The 16,700-nt window shown below is 44.4% G+C and overlaps 1 protein-coding gene across 7 annotated transcripts in view; it reads right to left on the bottom strand.

Moving 5' to 3' along the window:
* The window catches only part of RERE (arginine-glutamic acid dipeptide repeats), a 164,459-nt gene that overhangs the window by 94,763 nt on the left and 52,996 nt on the right, over positions 1–16,700 (bottom strand). For all 7 annotated transcript variants that reach the window (XM_082069793.1, XM_082069798.1, XM_082069792.1 and 4 more), the window contains one exon: positions 9,379–9,449. In XM_082069793.1, the coding sequence (XP_081925919.1) occupies positions 9,379–9,449 (71 nt within the window). The remainder of the gene's footprint in view (positions 1–9,378; positions 9,450–16,700) is intronic.

Genomic DNA, 16,700 nt, shown 5'->3' with positions numbered 1-16,700 from the left:
ATGCACTACTAATTTAATTAAAGAGTTATTTTCCTTTTAAATACCCTCTAATGGCCCAAAACGAACTCAAGCTGATTTAAAATCAATCACTTTAATCAAAATTACAAGTTCAAATTCTCCATGGATTCGCGTTCAGTGACTACAGAGTCAAAACGGCACATCCGTGGCATCCCGACTCTCCCTTGCTCCAAGTCCCAAGGCAGGAACAGAGCTGTTATCTCCTCCCAACAGCACATGGGAACCTCAGGCTACGCAAACAGCCCCCAAACCCCATTTCTGGTCCCAACCCAGGCCCTCGGTGGCAGCCAGACCCCCCACCTGCCTTCTATGGAGCAGCAAACAGAACTGACAAAAGATCTGAGGCTCCAGTAGACAAGGTGGAGCCGACTCGGAGCGTTTTCTGAAGCGGCTCCATCAGTCTGATATATAAAAGGGAGACGTTGCTTCTCCTGCCACTCAAACACCAAACGCATCCCAGGTATTTAGGGAACATCTGTCCTGTTTTCCCTTCCACACGCCGGTGGTTTCGTAGCTCTCCCCAGCAGCCGCTCCAACAGACCTTTCCTGGTGTTTTTTAATCCATGCGGAATCAACAGCTCCTCACCCAGCGCGGTGTTCGGGCACCAAACCATCCCCTGCCCTCCCGAACACACTCGCTCTACACCCCGAGCCCACCGCAGTGACAAAAACCTGACCTTGCGGAGCACGCACCAGCGTCCCAATGCCTGTCACGTTATCCAGTGCTTCAGCTTAAAGAGGAACAATGGCTGATGGTTATGGATTAAAACTATTGCTACGTGCTTGAGCAGGATAGAAAGGTAAGAAATAGTTGCAAGGGAAGCTCTTGTAACTGAAGATGAATGTGTCAATAACTATAAGCATCCTGAAATAATACGGAAACCAGGAGACAAGAAGAGCCCAAGCGACTCAGGGCAGGAGGAACAGCGTTTCCGAACCCACTCCATCTCTCCACAGACTCGGGTGTGGAGATTTCTCCATCAGCACCGCAGACATTTCCACCTTTAACCACAGCGACTCCACAGCGCTCGGGCTGGAAACGGCGCCTGCGGAGTCTCAGCGATGTTCTCCAGAGCTCAGCTCCACCACACCAACTACAAAAACCAAAGGCGTCTATTTTACAGACGCATTATTCTTTTCTGCCCACGTTTTGTTTCTAAGCACCCAGACGGGACTTACACACTTGGCACAGGTGTCCCGTTGTGCCAGGGGCGGGATGTTTATTGTGTCCCACACCTCCACATGCTACACCAAACATTTGGTTTTCACAAGCGCTTTAGCAGACCTCGAGGAGCCACATGAAGCCCATTGGTGGGGTTGCCCTTTCCCAGCAAGCAAATGGTGAGGGTTGGGACACGCTAAAATTCCGTGACCACAGTGACATTTCACATTCCTTAAGGAAAATCATTTTGCAAGCAGGAAAACAAATTTCTTAAATGAATTATTGTCACCAGCTTACAAAGTATAACAACGTGTCTTTGGAGACTTAGTGCAGACACGAAGGATCTGACAGAGCTCAAGTACCCCCAAATGACCAGAGAGAAAATTTCAACTTCAATAATCCTAAAGGTCAGGAGCATTATTAAACATGACAGATGCTCACACTATTCAACACTAGAGGACATGGCTAAATTTGTTCTAACTCCATTTGCTCTTGCTACATTTAAAGCAGCTAATGTACCATCCAATACTTTGCCCCTCCCCTGAAAGCCAGAAATAACAATCTTTTTCCTCCATATTTTCAACTCCTGATTTATTTAGCAGCCAATTATCTCAACACCAGGTGTAGCTGGTTTGCTTTCCATAATTCGGAGGAAACAAGACAACAGAAAAGGAAAAAATAAAGGCAAAAGGTGCTGAAGATTACACTGCTAAGTGCCTAAAAAACCCTACAAATACGGGCAGGTCAAATATAGAGAGGGAAGTTAAACTCTGTGGTTCCTGTATCTAAAATCAAGCCCTTGCTATTAAATGTGTTCTCATGCACAAATGACTACACATGTCCCTCTTGATAACACAGCCTGGGAACCGCGATCCCAATTACACTCCACAACCATGAGCACTATATTCCTGTTTCTCCCTGTTTGCTCAATACCTGTTTTCATCCTCGGCTCACAGTCAGATGGGCAGTGGCAGTGATATTAATGGTATTTATATCAATTGTGCTTCCAGCTTTCATTTTTATAGAATTAGAAAAAAATAACAATAGCACGGGATTTCACATCCAGTCCTATTTTTGCCTCCCTTCAGCTCTTAGAATTCCCTTCATATGGAAGTGAGCTTCCAAAACAGAACAGCTTTACAACGAACCAGAGCGATATTCTGATTTAAAACAGCCTGACAAGCACCATGAGCTGCCGTTAAGGCGCTGCCGGCCGTGTTCTGGTTGGAGCGCTATGGACCGCGGTCACGCACACGCTGAGCATCTCGCCAGCGCTTCCGAATGCCCGGCGGTGTCAAACCAAACAGGGTAATCGCATGGAAATAACCTGTGAATTATGTGCGCTTTCTATTTCTTTCTTCCCCCCACACACACAAGTTGTAAGGCCTGGATTTCAACTGTAAAGATCCAGGCCATAGGGAAGAAGAGCTGGAGTTGAGCCCTAAAATACATATAATCTCAACTTCCAGCTGTTTAATCCTTATTCTTAACAGTGCTACTATCTGTTTTAAACCCCCAAATATGAACGTTCTCTCCCTTTCCAGAGAACAGTGATGTAATTGTGACATAATTGTGACAACTGTGATAACGTCGTAGCTCTGTATGAATTGGTTTAATTGCACCGGTGCTACTCAGAAAAAACAGAACCAGAAACAGCCATAAAAATGCTGAACACTCTTCACTTCCCTCCTCTGACGACATCAACCAGGTCTAAATATGTCTTCACACAAGCCTGTGCTCTTTGGGAATACAAAACACGCTGGTTTCGCTGCTCCAGAATGGATGGCTTCTGCTCCTGTGCTCACAAGACACACGACTAAATAAAAAGAATGTTGCTGTATTTTTCAATCGAGTCCAGTGAAATTCCAATACCCGTAAATTCACAGCGCAGCCTCCTACCTCTTCAGCTCTGAGCACTCACCATCGCAAACACCTCGCTCGTTTAACACACAAAGAATCAACTCGGCACTTCAAGAACAGGTTGTTCCTACAGAAAGGATGTGTGTGGCAATACCCAACCCTACAGTGTACCATAGCTTAGTATTTGTGTGACAATGCAAAGCATCATCTGGGCAAAAGAAGAAAAAAATCTATGGAGAAACACCATAAAAAAGAAGGGAATTATCAAAATGGATTCATAGGCATCTGGAGTGATTTTAATACAAAATGCCCAGCGTATCTCCCTGCGCTGCCGACAAATCACCAGCTGAGGTAAATCCCAGATAATGAAACATTGTAAGAAAGGCTCTATTTAATAATTTAGCCCCTGTCAAGGAGTTTGTATTGATTCTTGTTTCCAGCACAGGGAGGGAATGTTATCTTCAGCCTTACGGCTCAATGACAGCGCCGCTGAATTTAATCACTGTGCAGCTCCTGCCATGCAATCCTCAAACTGTCACCTCCCATTCCCCGTCACTCGTGGCCGCTGCCGTCAAAGCCCCTGGATCCGCGTTTCCATCCCCATTCCCGCCCCACACGTGCCCCACCGCCAGCACAGCGGTTTGCAATCTGCTCCACATCAGACAGAAAAGCCAACCTCATTTGCAGGCTAAATGTTTTATATTAAATAATTCAGCGCTCCTTCAAATGTCTCATTGGTTTCGCTCTCGTTGGCATGTCTGTTCCGCACCTTAAGAGCAAACTGGACTGAGCCATCGTGGGGCAGTTCTAGTGAAGGTTTGGAGTAGAAAGAAAACCTTTTGGCCTTTTAAAAAGGGAGCTGAATCTGGAGAAGTGAGAATCTCTATTAATCAGCATTTTTCCACACCAAAAAGGAAAGGTCACGCTGCCTCCACAGCCGGCCAGGAAAAATGATCCACAAATTAATTCAGCTGCAGTTCGGGAACAGAACAGCAATTCATCTGCAAACAGAAAGAGGCTTTTAAAGACAGAAATGCTTGTGGCTCACCTAGATATTTGCATTCGAAAACACCCGCTCCTGTAAAAGCGCAGTAAATAGAATTTTAGCGCGTCTGCTAAAACGCGAGGCTGTCCACAGGAAGAACGCGCTGGAGAGGGAGCGCACACTGCACCATTTAGAACAGATCCCTTTTCGTTTTCCCTCTTTACTCCAGGTGAGATGCAATATTTTCCCTTTCGATTTTTAATCTCCCGGATCAAAGCAAAACGCTCCCCCAGGCCCACGCAGCCAAGGTCACCGCGCGGATCCGCTGTTACAGGGCACTGGCGGCATTTCACAACTGTCTTTTTATGCACTTCTGCCTCTCCGTCCAGACTGTAAATTGTTACAAGGCCCTGGGGCAATCCAGCTGCGAGCTCCATTCCGCTCAGGCTTCAAGGAGAACGCGCCGGGGCCCGTAAACACACAAAGGGCAATATCCGCGTTTGCTTCCACACGGCAAACCCGCCGCTCTCGTGGCTGGAAGTCGGGATCTGCGCATCAAAGCGGGGCCTGTTACCATTTTAAACGCGACATCCAATTGAGGCAAAATAGGATCAATCAGCAAAGCAGAAATCTGTTTGCTGGTGGGTTGTGTCTCCGGAAAAAAAGAAGAAACCTAAAGGGAAATTTGGACTTAGACACTGGAAATTCATACCAAGAAAGGTTTAAATGACAGGATTAGAGGGCAGGTTTGCAGGATGTTTTGTATTTGTATAAATTAGCTTGTGGCACAGTCAGAGATCTCCTGTTCTTACCAGCAGCTCTGTGTTTCTTTTCCCTGGCAGTTATCGCCCTTTGGTTTTGCTGTTGCTGTTCTTGTTTACTTGACCCGTCACTTCACCTCCACTTGTTATTGCGGAGGAAAAACCCATAAACTTCCCAGCCAACGGTTCCACTTCCTCTCGCGTTTTGGACGCGGCTTTTCCCCCCTCTCATCTCACCAGCTGGAACTGCCTTGGTTTCAGATGCGTAGTAACCAAATTTCTGCACATTAATTAGATTTTCCTCATACAAATCAGTCACCTAAGTTTTAATCGTGTATTTTCATCATCTGGAAGTAATCACAATCAACATTTTAATTAAGATAAAGGACTGAATTTTAGGACTTAACCATAAACAAAGAAAAACACTGTTTATAATACACTGATTATAATGCAAAGAATCTGAGAAGCTTTAAACTACAATAAAAAAACACAAAATATTATTATTTAATAAAAACCTATAGCTATGAAGCTGTATCCTCAGTCTGCTGAGAATCCAAATCTGTTCCTTCAAATGGTGGATCCAAATCAGAAATAAAGTGAGAGCTTGTGCTTTCAAAACGCAGCGTTCTTCCATGAAAACACAAGAGAAAAAGGCCTTGCTGTGTTTTTTTGGGGACGGAGGACTGGCTGCAATGAAACCCGGATGGTTTCGCACAGAAAGAACAACTAGTCAGAAAAACTTATCTAGGAAAGAGAAAAACATGCACCTCGGCATTAACTGCTCCCAGTTTATTGACTTGTCCATGTAATTTAAACCCCGAGCTGTGAGACTGTTCCAAAAGAAAGAAATCAACAGGAAATCAACCCTGAATTAAATGCTCATGGATCCCGGTTTTACTACTCTACCAAACACCGTTTTCTCCCTTCTTATAGTTCAGTCAAGTTACGTCAATGAAATATTAAAGCCACATTATGATGCCCTTGTATAAGTTTTATCCACATATTCCAGCTTCCCAATAGTATTTTGCTGTTTCTTATTAAAAAATATATAAAGTAGCTGGCGTAATAAGGTGGATAACACAGGCTTAAAGCAAACAGGTGAAGAAGTGTTTCCAAAACAAGGTCAGAAAAGTTGCTCTGAAGCTCATCACAACCTTGAATAATCCAGATTTCCCACTTAAACCCAACCACTTGTTCACTGCCCTGTTTGGAAGGAGGGAGAACACTGACCGGAGTGACTGATATTTAGTACCCCAGGGAAAGAGGAAGAAGTGACGACCAACAAAAACACGGGGAGCAATAAAGCAGGGCCAGATTGACGCACGGCTGCACCACAGTTCGCTCCTAATCAAAGTCCTTAAGGATAATCTGGCCTTGAGTCCTGGAAGAGGATAGTATTAATCCAGAGCAAAATGAATTAGCACCGCAGAGAGGTTAAAAAGATGATCCAGGTCACAAACAGAACAAAATAACCCAATCGGTAGAGGAAAACAAAAAAAATCTAGTAAATTTGCTCGCTTGGGTGGTTTGTTTCTTTTCCTTAAGCACAGACAACTATATTACACTGACAGAGCACAGCAAGGTCCCTTTTAACATGTATTAAGTTCGATAATTCAAAACTGGTGAAGCGAACAAGGGAAACATTCATGGCATATTCCACCCTTTTGCATGACCCACCACGCCACCCTTTTCGATAAGGGGACGAAAAATAAGCACTGCAAGCATCCCCACCTTCCTGCCCTGGAGAACACGTCTGCTCCAGCGCCGTGACACTGCTATTCAAGCAACTCGGCTCTGTAGGCAGCTGGAAATATAAAGCCTTTTCTAAGCAAGATTCATGGGAAATATTTCCCATTCCTACCTTTCGATCAATCTTCTGCACAAATTCCTGCCCTTCCCTTCAACAACAATGGGTTAACTACTAGGTTACTATCTACTGTTGCAGAAATCAAGCTTTCTAGTAAAAGAAAAGGTAAATCCAAACGCACACAGCCTTAGCACTTGAGAGTTCTGTTGCCATCAGTGGACAATATCTGCACTAAATGTATAGCTGAATATTTCCAGGGAGAAACTTTAATTATATGGCAATCACTGCTATCTTAATAAAAGCTAAATTAACAAAAAAAAAATCTCTTAGTAAAGACATCTGGTATAGTACAAATGTTAGCATAATGACACTATTTAGAAACCTGGAATTTTTTCTACCAGGCAGCTCTATTATTGTGCTGTATTAGATCTGGAGTTTAATAGATCTCCGTGGAATGTAACAGATCTCTGTACAGAGGAAGCTTTGCCAACCAGATCTGGTTCAGATCAAGCTGCAGTGGGCTTGGCAGTGGGTTTTTTTGCCTTTAAAGAACCATCAACAAAATGACCTTTATGGTGAATTTTGCTGAATGCCTGGAGATTGCTGGAGTTCCTACAGAAAGGAAAGGTGAGAAACATTCATATTTAAGACTAACAGCCAGCTTGTTCCATCATCTCCAAACCTTCCTGGGTGTCGTTGTGTATTGAAACTTTAAAAAAAAAAAAAAAAAATCAAACAAACACCAGCTAACAAACATTCAGACATATGGGCTGGAGCGGGATCATCAGATTAGTTAGATTAACACAGCTCCCTCTAAGTATCATAGAGAATTAGGCACAACAAAGCCCGCGAGGTCTGCCCGGGAGCCCAGGGTGCGTTTCCTGCTCCGAGTCCAAAGCGCGTTACACCAAGTCCACGCTCCACAGCAAGTCTGGCTTTCCTGGCGATACAGAGCGGAACAGGACGAGCAATGACAAACAGGTGACGTCCCTCCTGCCATCACCGTTATCCCCAGCGAGCTCCACCAGGCTCCCGCAGGTCCCCAGTTGATGCTATTTCAAAGCGGTTTCTCAGCCGCAGGAACAAGCAGCGCGATGCTCGGCAGAGCAGGACTCCTGTCCCACCTCTGGTGCTGGTGCTATTTAATTCTGTCCCAAATAACATATCAAACTATCAACACGTTAGTGGAAATTACTTTCAAAGACATTAATGTTCCAGCAAAACCCACGTTATGTAGATACTGAAGCCACAGCAGACCAGAAAGGGCACGGCAATTACAGACAGAGCCACTTCTTGCTGACAGCTTCTCTAAGGCACAACATGGTTAATCGTACTTTACCTCTCAATCCACAAAGTTATTTACGTGAACCCCAGAAAGCCTGAAGGAATCCAGTCCCACAGAAACGGTAAAGACAAAGGAGGACAGTTTAGCAAACAGCTTTAATGTGTTGTACAAGACCAGTGCTGACAAGGGAAGCAATTAATGCAACTCAGCAGGAATTTATTGTCCAGAATGGCAACTATCCCATTGTAATTCCAGTCAGACACAAAAGCACCTGATAATGTGGCTTAACCCATCACTAGAATCTGTTCACTCCAAATCCAACAACTCCTTAAAGGAAAGAAAAGGAAGGAAAGGAGGGAGAGAACAGGCACAAGTGCCAAGCACCACAGACACCAGCACTGAACAAACCACACGTTCTCCACCGCGGTCTCAAAAACATAAACTTGTAAGGAGTAAAATGGAAGACTTGAGTAAGAAAGCTTAGAAAAGGAAAATACATTCCGATAGCAAAAGATCTTTGTCTGTAGGTGATACATTGATAAGCAGGACAGTTTATTACATATTCAGAACTTCCATAAACCAACAAGAGCTGAGAGTCTATGGGTGAAAGTTAAGGGGCAAGGGTGATACCAATGATAGGACAAGGGGTAATGGGTTCAAACTGGAACACAAAAGGCTCCACTTAAATTTGAGAAGAAACTTCTTCCTGGTGAGGGTGGCAGAGCCTGGCCCAGGCTGCCCAGGGGGTTGTGGAGTCTCCTTCTCTGCAGACATTCCAACCCGCCTGGACACCTTCCTGTGTAACCTCATCTGGGTGTTCCTGCTCCATGGGGGATTGCACTGGATGAGCTTTCCAGGTCCGTTCCGACCCCTGACATTCTGGGATTCTGTGAGAGCAAGATGATCAGCAGCAACGCTCCCCTTTGCCAAACACCTGCTGGCAGCACCCAAAGCACCGTAAAGTTTAACCTTTTACTCTCAAAAATTCAGATACAAAGGGGCAAAGCACAATTCCAACTCATTTGTTCTTGCCCGGGCCCCCAACTGTCCATTTTTCATGTTATTTTCTGGTTTTCCACATCAATATAGGGTCTAGTCTCTCTTGGCATCCTCAGTCCAATGATGAGCAGAGATAAGAGGCCACACAAAGCAGCCCCGGGTTGCCATTTCCACAGCTGTGCTATAGAAAGCTATAAGTAAAGGCACAGCCGAATTTCACTTCCCAGGAAAAAACTGGACTTACTGAGCCACAATTTCCCAAAAAAACTCAACTCCACGTTACTATTTCTGTGGATTACCAAACCATATAATGACACGGACCACAATTTGAACTGTACAGCCCAGCTAACTCGCTCTAAACCAAGGAGACAACGCTGCCTTATGGCAAAACAGCTATTGCAGGAGTTTAAATCTGATGGGAAGAGATACAGGCTCAGAAATGTTATCAGCGCTCTGGAGAACGGGGCAGGGAAAAGGAGGAGATGTGAAAGTTTTCCTTACCAGTTTGAAGTCTTGAATGCTGCAGATGAAATACGGGGTATTCGGCCGGCGACTTTCAATATATACGCAATCTTTAAAAAAAACAAGATTTTAAAATAATGGAAATTAACTTCAGTACCGCCAAGAAAGAACATAAAACCAGGATAAATTAAAAAAACAGCTTAAGCTTAGAAAGAGCCACCATTTCATTTGCATAACATGTAATTCATTCAGAGTCTTACCTAAAAATAGAAACTAGATGTTTTATGATAAATAAGGGAATTCACTGCATAAAAATTACCTGCGATTCAAATAGACATTTTGCTAGAAAAACAAAAGGAAGTCGTAAGACCGTTCTGAATTCAGTTCATAAAAATGACCAGGTCACAATCTATGAACCAGCTCAAAATCAAACAGGAAACTAATCAGATCTTTTGCTATTACGTACCCGCACTAACGTATTTTCTCTTCTAATTGTGAAGAAAACCAAGGCGACCAATCATAGATGGAATGCAGCAAACTATACCAGATTTAGCTCGGGGAAGGGCTGGGCTTTCTCAGGTTCCATTGGCCATGACAGAACCGACACGTTGCTGCTGTTCGCCTTTGACAACCGGACTCCACAAGGCGGGTGGTAAAGAAGATCCCTTGGTTTAAAAACAGTCTTGGCAAGAACCACAACAGAAGCAGCACCGCAAAATTACAGCAAGGATGGGAAAGGAGTGCCTGATTAACGATAACGACCTTAGCAATGAGAAAACTGGCACACGGTTTGCTCCAAGGTAAAGATGCTGCTCCCAAAGCCAAACAACTATTTCAAGGCCCTTGTGTTCTCCTTTTTTAAGTGGCAGTTGCCAACTTCCATACAAGACAAAGAACACCAGCTATTCTATTAATCATTTTCCGTGAACCTATTTATATTTCTAGAGAAAAGTCTTAGAGTTTCATAAGACATCTTTTCAAAACACAACTAATACCCTGTTTCGTGTCTTGTAAAATCTGAATGTCTTTCAAGACATTTTCTAGTTCTTTTGCTGCACAAAGAGCACAGAGAACGTTCCTGAGGATGCGTTGTCACTGCTCTTCACAATAAAACATCATCTTACCCAAAGAAACAAGGAAACCCAACCTGTACTCGGGAACCCAACCTGTACTCGGGAACCCTCTCACCACTGAGAGGTAACTCCAAGAGTCATTTAAAAGAACAAGTTAACTCACATATTGGATTTATTATTAATCCTTCCCACCAAAAAGCATCAGAGCAGAGGAGACATGGTCAGGAGGACAAACTTGCAAAAATTCCAGTGCTCGATGAGTTATTTACTAAATGTAGTGATTTATCTTAATGATGGTGGTATCACAGGAAACTAAGTAGCAAGGCTACGTATGTTTCATGTATGTAAAATGCACTAAAATGTTGGGGGTTTTTCTTTTTTTAGTAAGAAAATAACAATCAACAGTTTTATATAACAACCTCCAGTATCTGTGAAATCAAGAATTACGTCCGTTCATGTCAAGTACAACTTGCCTTTTCCAAAGAGCCAGTTTCAGTTGTGCATGTCCCAGCCAGGGCAGCGGCAGCAGCACACGGACATTGTAAAAACAGCAACAGCGTGTGTGTCATCAACCACCAACACCAGCAGAACGGGGATCTGTTTGACTTGTAACTCACACTTATAGCGCAATGGCATCCAAAATCCTGAAAATCCCACAGAAACGCTAAAGCCAGGGGGAAAGCATCTCACCTGCCTTGCAAACGCATCCTCCCTGCACTGATGCAGTAGGATTTACTCCACTTTATTCAGAAGCTACAGCAATTTAAGCGTATCAAGGCATTGCTGCACCATTTTGTATTCCAGGCTTCCTTGGCTAATCTAATTTTAAGAGCCCTCGGCTCACTCAAAGCAGCTGCTCGGTACCACCCATTCACACACCGTTCCATTGCTCACTTGCAGTGGATTCACTGGGGAATTTGTATCAAAAGGCACCAGATTTCAGATACAGGCAACGCCACAACTTCCAACATCTTTTCTTAATATCTCCGTCTCACAAGTGTCATTTTCCGAGTGCTGTCAGCGCACGGAACGAACACCTCAGCGTCCCTCTGAAACGGGGGACACAAAAGAATCCGGCGTCCAGTCGGGTAGAGCAAACGTTGCCTCCCCGCTCTATTGCACCAAGGGAGGCCCTGCTGGCTGCCGGCCAAGCCAAACCAACCATGCCATCCAGTTCAGGTGCCTCCAAAGCCATACAGGCCATACAGATTAAAAAAAAACAAGTTAATTCAGGTGTAAAGCAATGGCACCAATGCTAGAAGCAGAAAAAATATGCCAAAAGGAGAAGCTTTATGGATGCATTCACATCCGCCACTCAAAGCTCACCATGAAGAACCATTACTTTGATTTACCAGAAATCCAAGCCACAAATACAGTATTTTGAAGAACAGCTTTGATGTGGACCCGAGCAAAGAGAAACCGTGTGCCGTTTTTCCAATGCAACACACCTGTGTAGATAAAACTTATGCCCACAACAAAAATAAAGCCAGTTTGAAGCTCCCTGCACAGCCAGCGGGACCCACCGCCTGTTCTCAACCACGAGCACATTCGCTTCCTTTCCTATTTCGTGTAAAACGTCCCACTGGAGATGAAGTATTTCTACGACACATGGTACAGAGTCATTATGCCTTTGGGCTTGTGATATTCACCAGATGTGTCCTAGTTCTGAAGGGTTACATTAATATTCGCACACTGAAAGCTGCTTTTAAAAATGGAGCTTCAATACGTGGACTTATAGATCTTTTGGAAGAAAAAAAAAACCCAACCACTTCACTTCCCTGAACACACGAACCTTTCCCAGCCTGAATGCTGCGTTTTGGGTAGTAACCGTCTCCACAATTAGAATCCTTTTATGTCTAAGCTAATGAGTCTACACTTGCATCACGCAAGAGCCAAAGCCTGAGGCTCTGCACAGCTCCACAGGAACCATGGTCCTCGAAAGCCCTTGTCAAGGAATTGTCTCCATCCCGCTGCCATCACATCTCAGCACTCACAAGCTCGGAGTCCGCAGGAGCTGTAATTAGAATCCCTATAGACACACATTGCCCGGATCTGACATCCCAGGGCCTTACTGGATTGTGAGTTCTTTCCCTCGTTTTGCTTTCCTTTAGATAGTCTGTGTTGGAGTTAGAGGTCCTTAAAAATTATATGCTAGATGTGTAAATAAAAACCATTCTTAACAACTCGGGTACAACCTGGGGGAGTTCATTGGACCCCAAGTTTGAATAGCTCGTGCATCAACCTTGTTACACCCACCCACGTGAACCATCAGGCTCATGGAACCAGCAGTAACACGAGCTCTACGTTCAACCATCCGTGTGCTAAAACGCACACTGCAGATACACTTATCCCCGCAGCACACGTGGACGTTCTGTTCCACATCCACCGCTTCTAACCCAGAGACAGCGCTGATCCCACCACTCTCAGTCCATCAGAGAAATTTGTAGGATGTAAGAAACTGTAAAAAAAAAACCAAAAACCCTGAAAACAAGTTGTGGGAATAAAGGATGTTTACATCCCAGAATTAAAGGATATTTCCATCCCTCCATTCTGGTGTCTTATAATTAAAAGTACCCTCTGCCAAGCAGTGAAGAAGCATCATCAGGCCACTCGGAACTCTGATGGAGCCAAACTAGCGGGACCAGCAGGCTCTTCATTGCAGTGCCTCAGGTACTTAAATGCCACAATCCCTCACCACCACCACTCAGAACACACTTAAATACAATTAGGAACACGATATTAGCAGTTACACATCATTAATAACCAAATGGTACCTTTCAAAGAAAAGTATCTGCAACATTCCATGAATCCTAAATGCTGAAATCTAAATTTGCCTGTATTCCGAATACAAGAATATCCCCAGACCCTTGAAAACAAAGGTCAGTAACGGAAACGGCTCTAACTACAGCAGCATTTGGCATGATGGTTTAGAAACGAATGCAGAAGCGCGGGGAGGGACGCACGGGGAATGACAACCACACGGTTGTAAGTGGGAAAAGATGCCCGGTGACAGGTAGGGAGCTCCGCAGCCGCCTCTCCCCAACAGTACGGTTGACAACAAACAAATTGCTGGTCTGATCTTCCAGCCCCGCTCCCCGCTGGGCACATTCCAGCCCCGCTGCTGGCGCCACGTCAGAAAACATCGCCCTGTTCTGCAATAAATGCTTCAACCAATTTACCATCCGCAGCGGAGACTCGCAGGAGCGTTCCCGCTGCCCGGGCTACAGCTCTTCTCTGGCAAATGATTTTATTATAAACTGGTATCATAGCGAATCCATTTTCTTTAAGGGGTTTTGCTGCTGTTTAATGGACTGTCAGTGTAATTTAGATTTCATCTATTTAAACTCATTCAAGCCTGGGCTCCTGATTGTACAATAAATGGAACATATTTCTGTTCAACAAAATTAATGGCAGCTAATTGTAGTCTGCAGGTCCCAATTTTATAAAAGCAACTGCAGTTCGGGCACCCAGCGACATCATTTCCCACACCAATTATTCTCCTGCACTTTTCATGCATGTCCACAACACTATACGGTTGTTCTTCCAAGACGCCTTCAGACATAATCTGTTAATGATTTGGATACAAAGCAAATATTTTCTTACAGGAAGTAGCATTCCCCAAAAATGCCACAATGAAGATCTGTAGATGCTCAGCCTCTAACTCAAATTGGGGTATCTTCCTGTCTTAGAATTGTTTTTCCTTCTCAATTAAATACATGAAAAGGGAGGACGGGTAGGAATAAGAGTGCAGGCCACTAAAAACTAATTAAACAACCAGTTTATCTAAGAGTTCCCTCTGTAGCAAGAGATCGGCTTTACTGCACACACGCCATTTCAAACAGACTATTCTGATCCTTTAAGGTCACAAACTCCTGCTGGAGGTGCAACGTTTGCTCCCAACACTTCTCACGGGTATTTGACAAATGCCTACATAGCCACCTGTCCCTCAAACCTCAGCTGGATGCATTTCAACAGCTCTAAATGACATTAGAAGTTCGAACTATTTTAATTGAAGTAAACTGAGGACAGGTCGTGAACAGTTACTGCGGCCACAAACTTCACTTTCCCTCCTTGAAAACCACTATTTCAAGGAATTCCTTCCCCTTGGTCCGGGTTTGCTGCAGCTGCTTCCCACTCACTGTGGTTTTAGTTCAAAACTTCCATTTGTCTAGTTTCGTAATGGCATGGTACATCCCCATAAATATCACTTTTTGCTTTGGTCACAATCTTATATTCACCCTCTGCAAAAACAACTCCCTATAACACAGTCTGCAAATCTGCTCATATCTGTGTTGCACAGATAAAATTACAAGTTTTCACCTATAGCTGTTGTAGTCACACACACACACAAAAAAATCCCGTCAATAAAGGTTCATGCAATATTTCACATCCACCCTGTAACAGCTCCAAAGCACCACGGCTTTATAAGGTATTTTCACTTTGCATTACAAGATGTTATAAAGTTCATTTAGTACACAGCATATGCTCACAAAGTTCACGTAATGCATGTTCCTTTTAGGAACTCTTGATTATGGCAGCCCATGGTAGTATTAACACATCCCCTTTCGTTAGTGACTGTGTTCTGATGAGCACAGGGGGGTGACTCACGGATCAAGTATTAACGATAATCTTAGAAAGTCTTCTCTACAATTCTCCACTCGCACAGTTCATCTGCTATGAAAACGCTATCGCAATTCACACACTGACAAAGAGGACAAGAAAACCTCCCCGTCAGAGCCCTGTCCCCAGCGCCAGGTACCCCCAGCCCCGGGGGACAGTCACCTCCCCGCTGCTCTTCATGATTTAGACACAAAAGCCGAACAAAGCCAGAGGATCCATTTGCCAGATCACCCTTGATCTGCACTTAGGGCTCCATCTGTCCAGGCCAGCAGCTGGGCAGCACTCAGGAGTAAATACCAACTCTGGAAATGCATCTTCCCCCCCGCGCAGTTTGGCTTATGCTTTCTGCTTACGCTAACAGCACAGACACAGACAATCACTAACATGCCGTTAAGCAGTTGATGGATGCAGTTATGTAACCTCCTTTTTCTACGCTTCAAATTGTTCACCTACTCACCTGATCTTTACAAACCACGCTTCTTATACAAATCTAAAATGCTGAGAATAAAAACTAATGACAACTATTATAAGCAACAGTACAGAGCAATAACAACACACGTCTCAGCTGCACATGGAAACAGTTCTCTACAGACCTCAAGCAACTTCAAAGAAAATCCTTCTGCGATGCTTTTGTGCGTTTTGTTAACCCTCCTGACATGTTTAAAGACTCACCTACTAAACCAGGCGAGAAGAAATCTCAGCCCAACTACATCTTAGGTAAATGCAACTCTGGTTCGGCTGGGACTGGACCTGCATTGGCCACGTTCCGCGGGACAGACACTGATGGACGGGTCTGCAGGTTCACAGAGAAGAGGACCCACCACCTTCTGTGATCTTCTCATTGCGATAGCGCAATATCCCAACACCTGAAGGCTTCAAATCTCAGCCACCAAAGGCTGCAAACTACTTCATAGCTTATGAAGTGCTCCCTTGGAGGAACGGCCACGTACACTGTAATCGCAGAATGTATCAAAGTGAAAAGCATGTAAGATCTCACTTTGGTACATCCGGTGACAACTGAGCAGCAATATTTCACAGCAGAGTATCCAATCTGTAAATTCTGTCTCTCTCCTTCTCTGATGCTTGTCCAGACAATAGTTTATGGGGTTATGGTGCCTCCTAAACTGCACTCAGGGACAGAAATCTAACAACACTGACATCAACCTATACATCCAGAAAAGTTACTACTCAATTTATATTTTGCAGTAGCAATATCCCACTTCATACTAGTGACTGTGATTTTCCACGCCTTAAAACAAGGCCACTAAACCAAAAAGTGCAACAGCTGTCCCAAACAGCGATTGCCCAAAACACCTCAAAGCGGCAAAGCGACACATTCCTACTTTTTCTTACACCAGGCCAGAGGTTGCAGGATCCACATAAAGCTCATTCTGCCTCTTTCCCTGCACAATATCAAACTGCATTTTCCCTATCTAACACTCTACACCTCTCCTTCCAGCCTCATACGCATCTGAAAACACGTTGGACAAAGAGGCTCTCGTGTCAGCGGCTCCAGCGCTGTTTGGGACGCCGGGAAGGCCCAGCCGCGCTGCTCGCCCCGCGGGAGCGTTTCATCTTGTGCCACCTCGTGCTGGTTCCACTTGCTGATGAGCTGCTCATAAAGCTACTGATGTCACTGTAGAAACAGATCCTCCTAAGTCCTTTTAA

The sequence above is a fragment of the Streptopelia decaocto genome (assembly GCF_964273445.1).
Source record: "Streptopelia decaocto genome assembly, chromosome: 20".
NCBI lineage: Eukaryota > Metazoa > Chordata > Aves > Columbiformes > Columbidae > Streptopelia > Streptopelia decaocto.
This window is presented reverse-complemented; position numbering and strand designations above follow the sequence as displayed.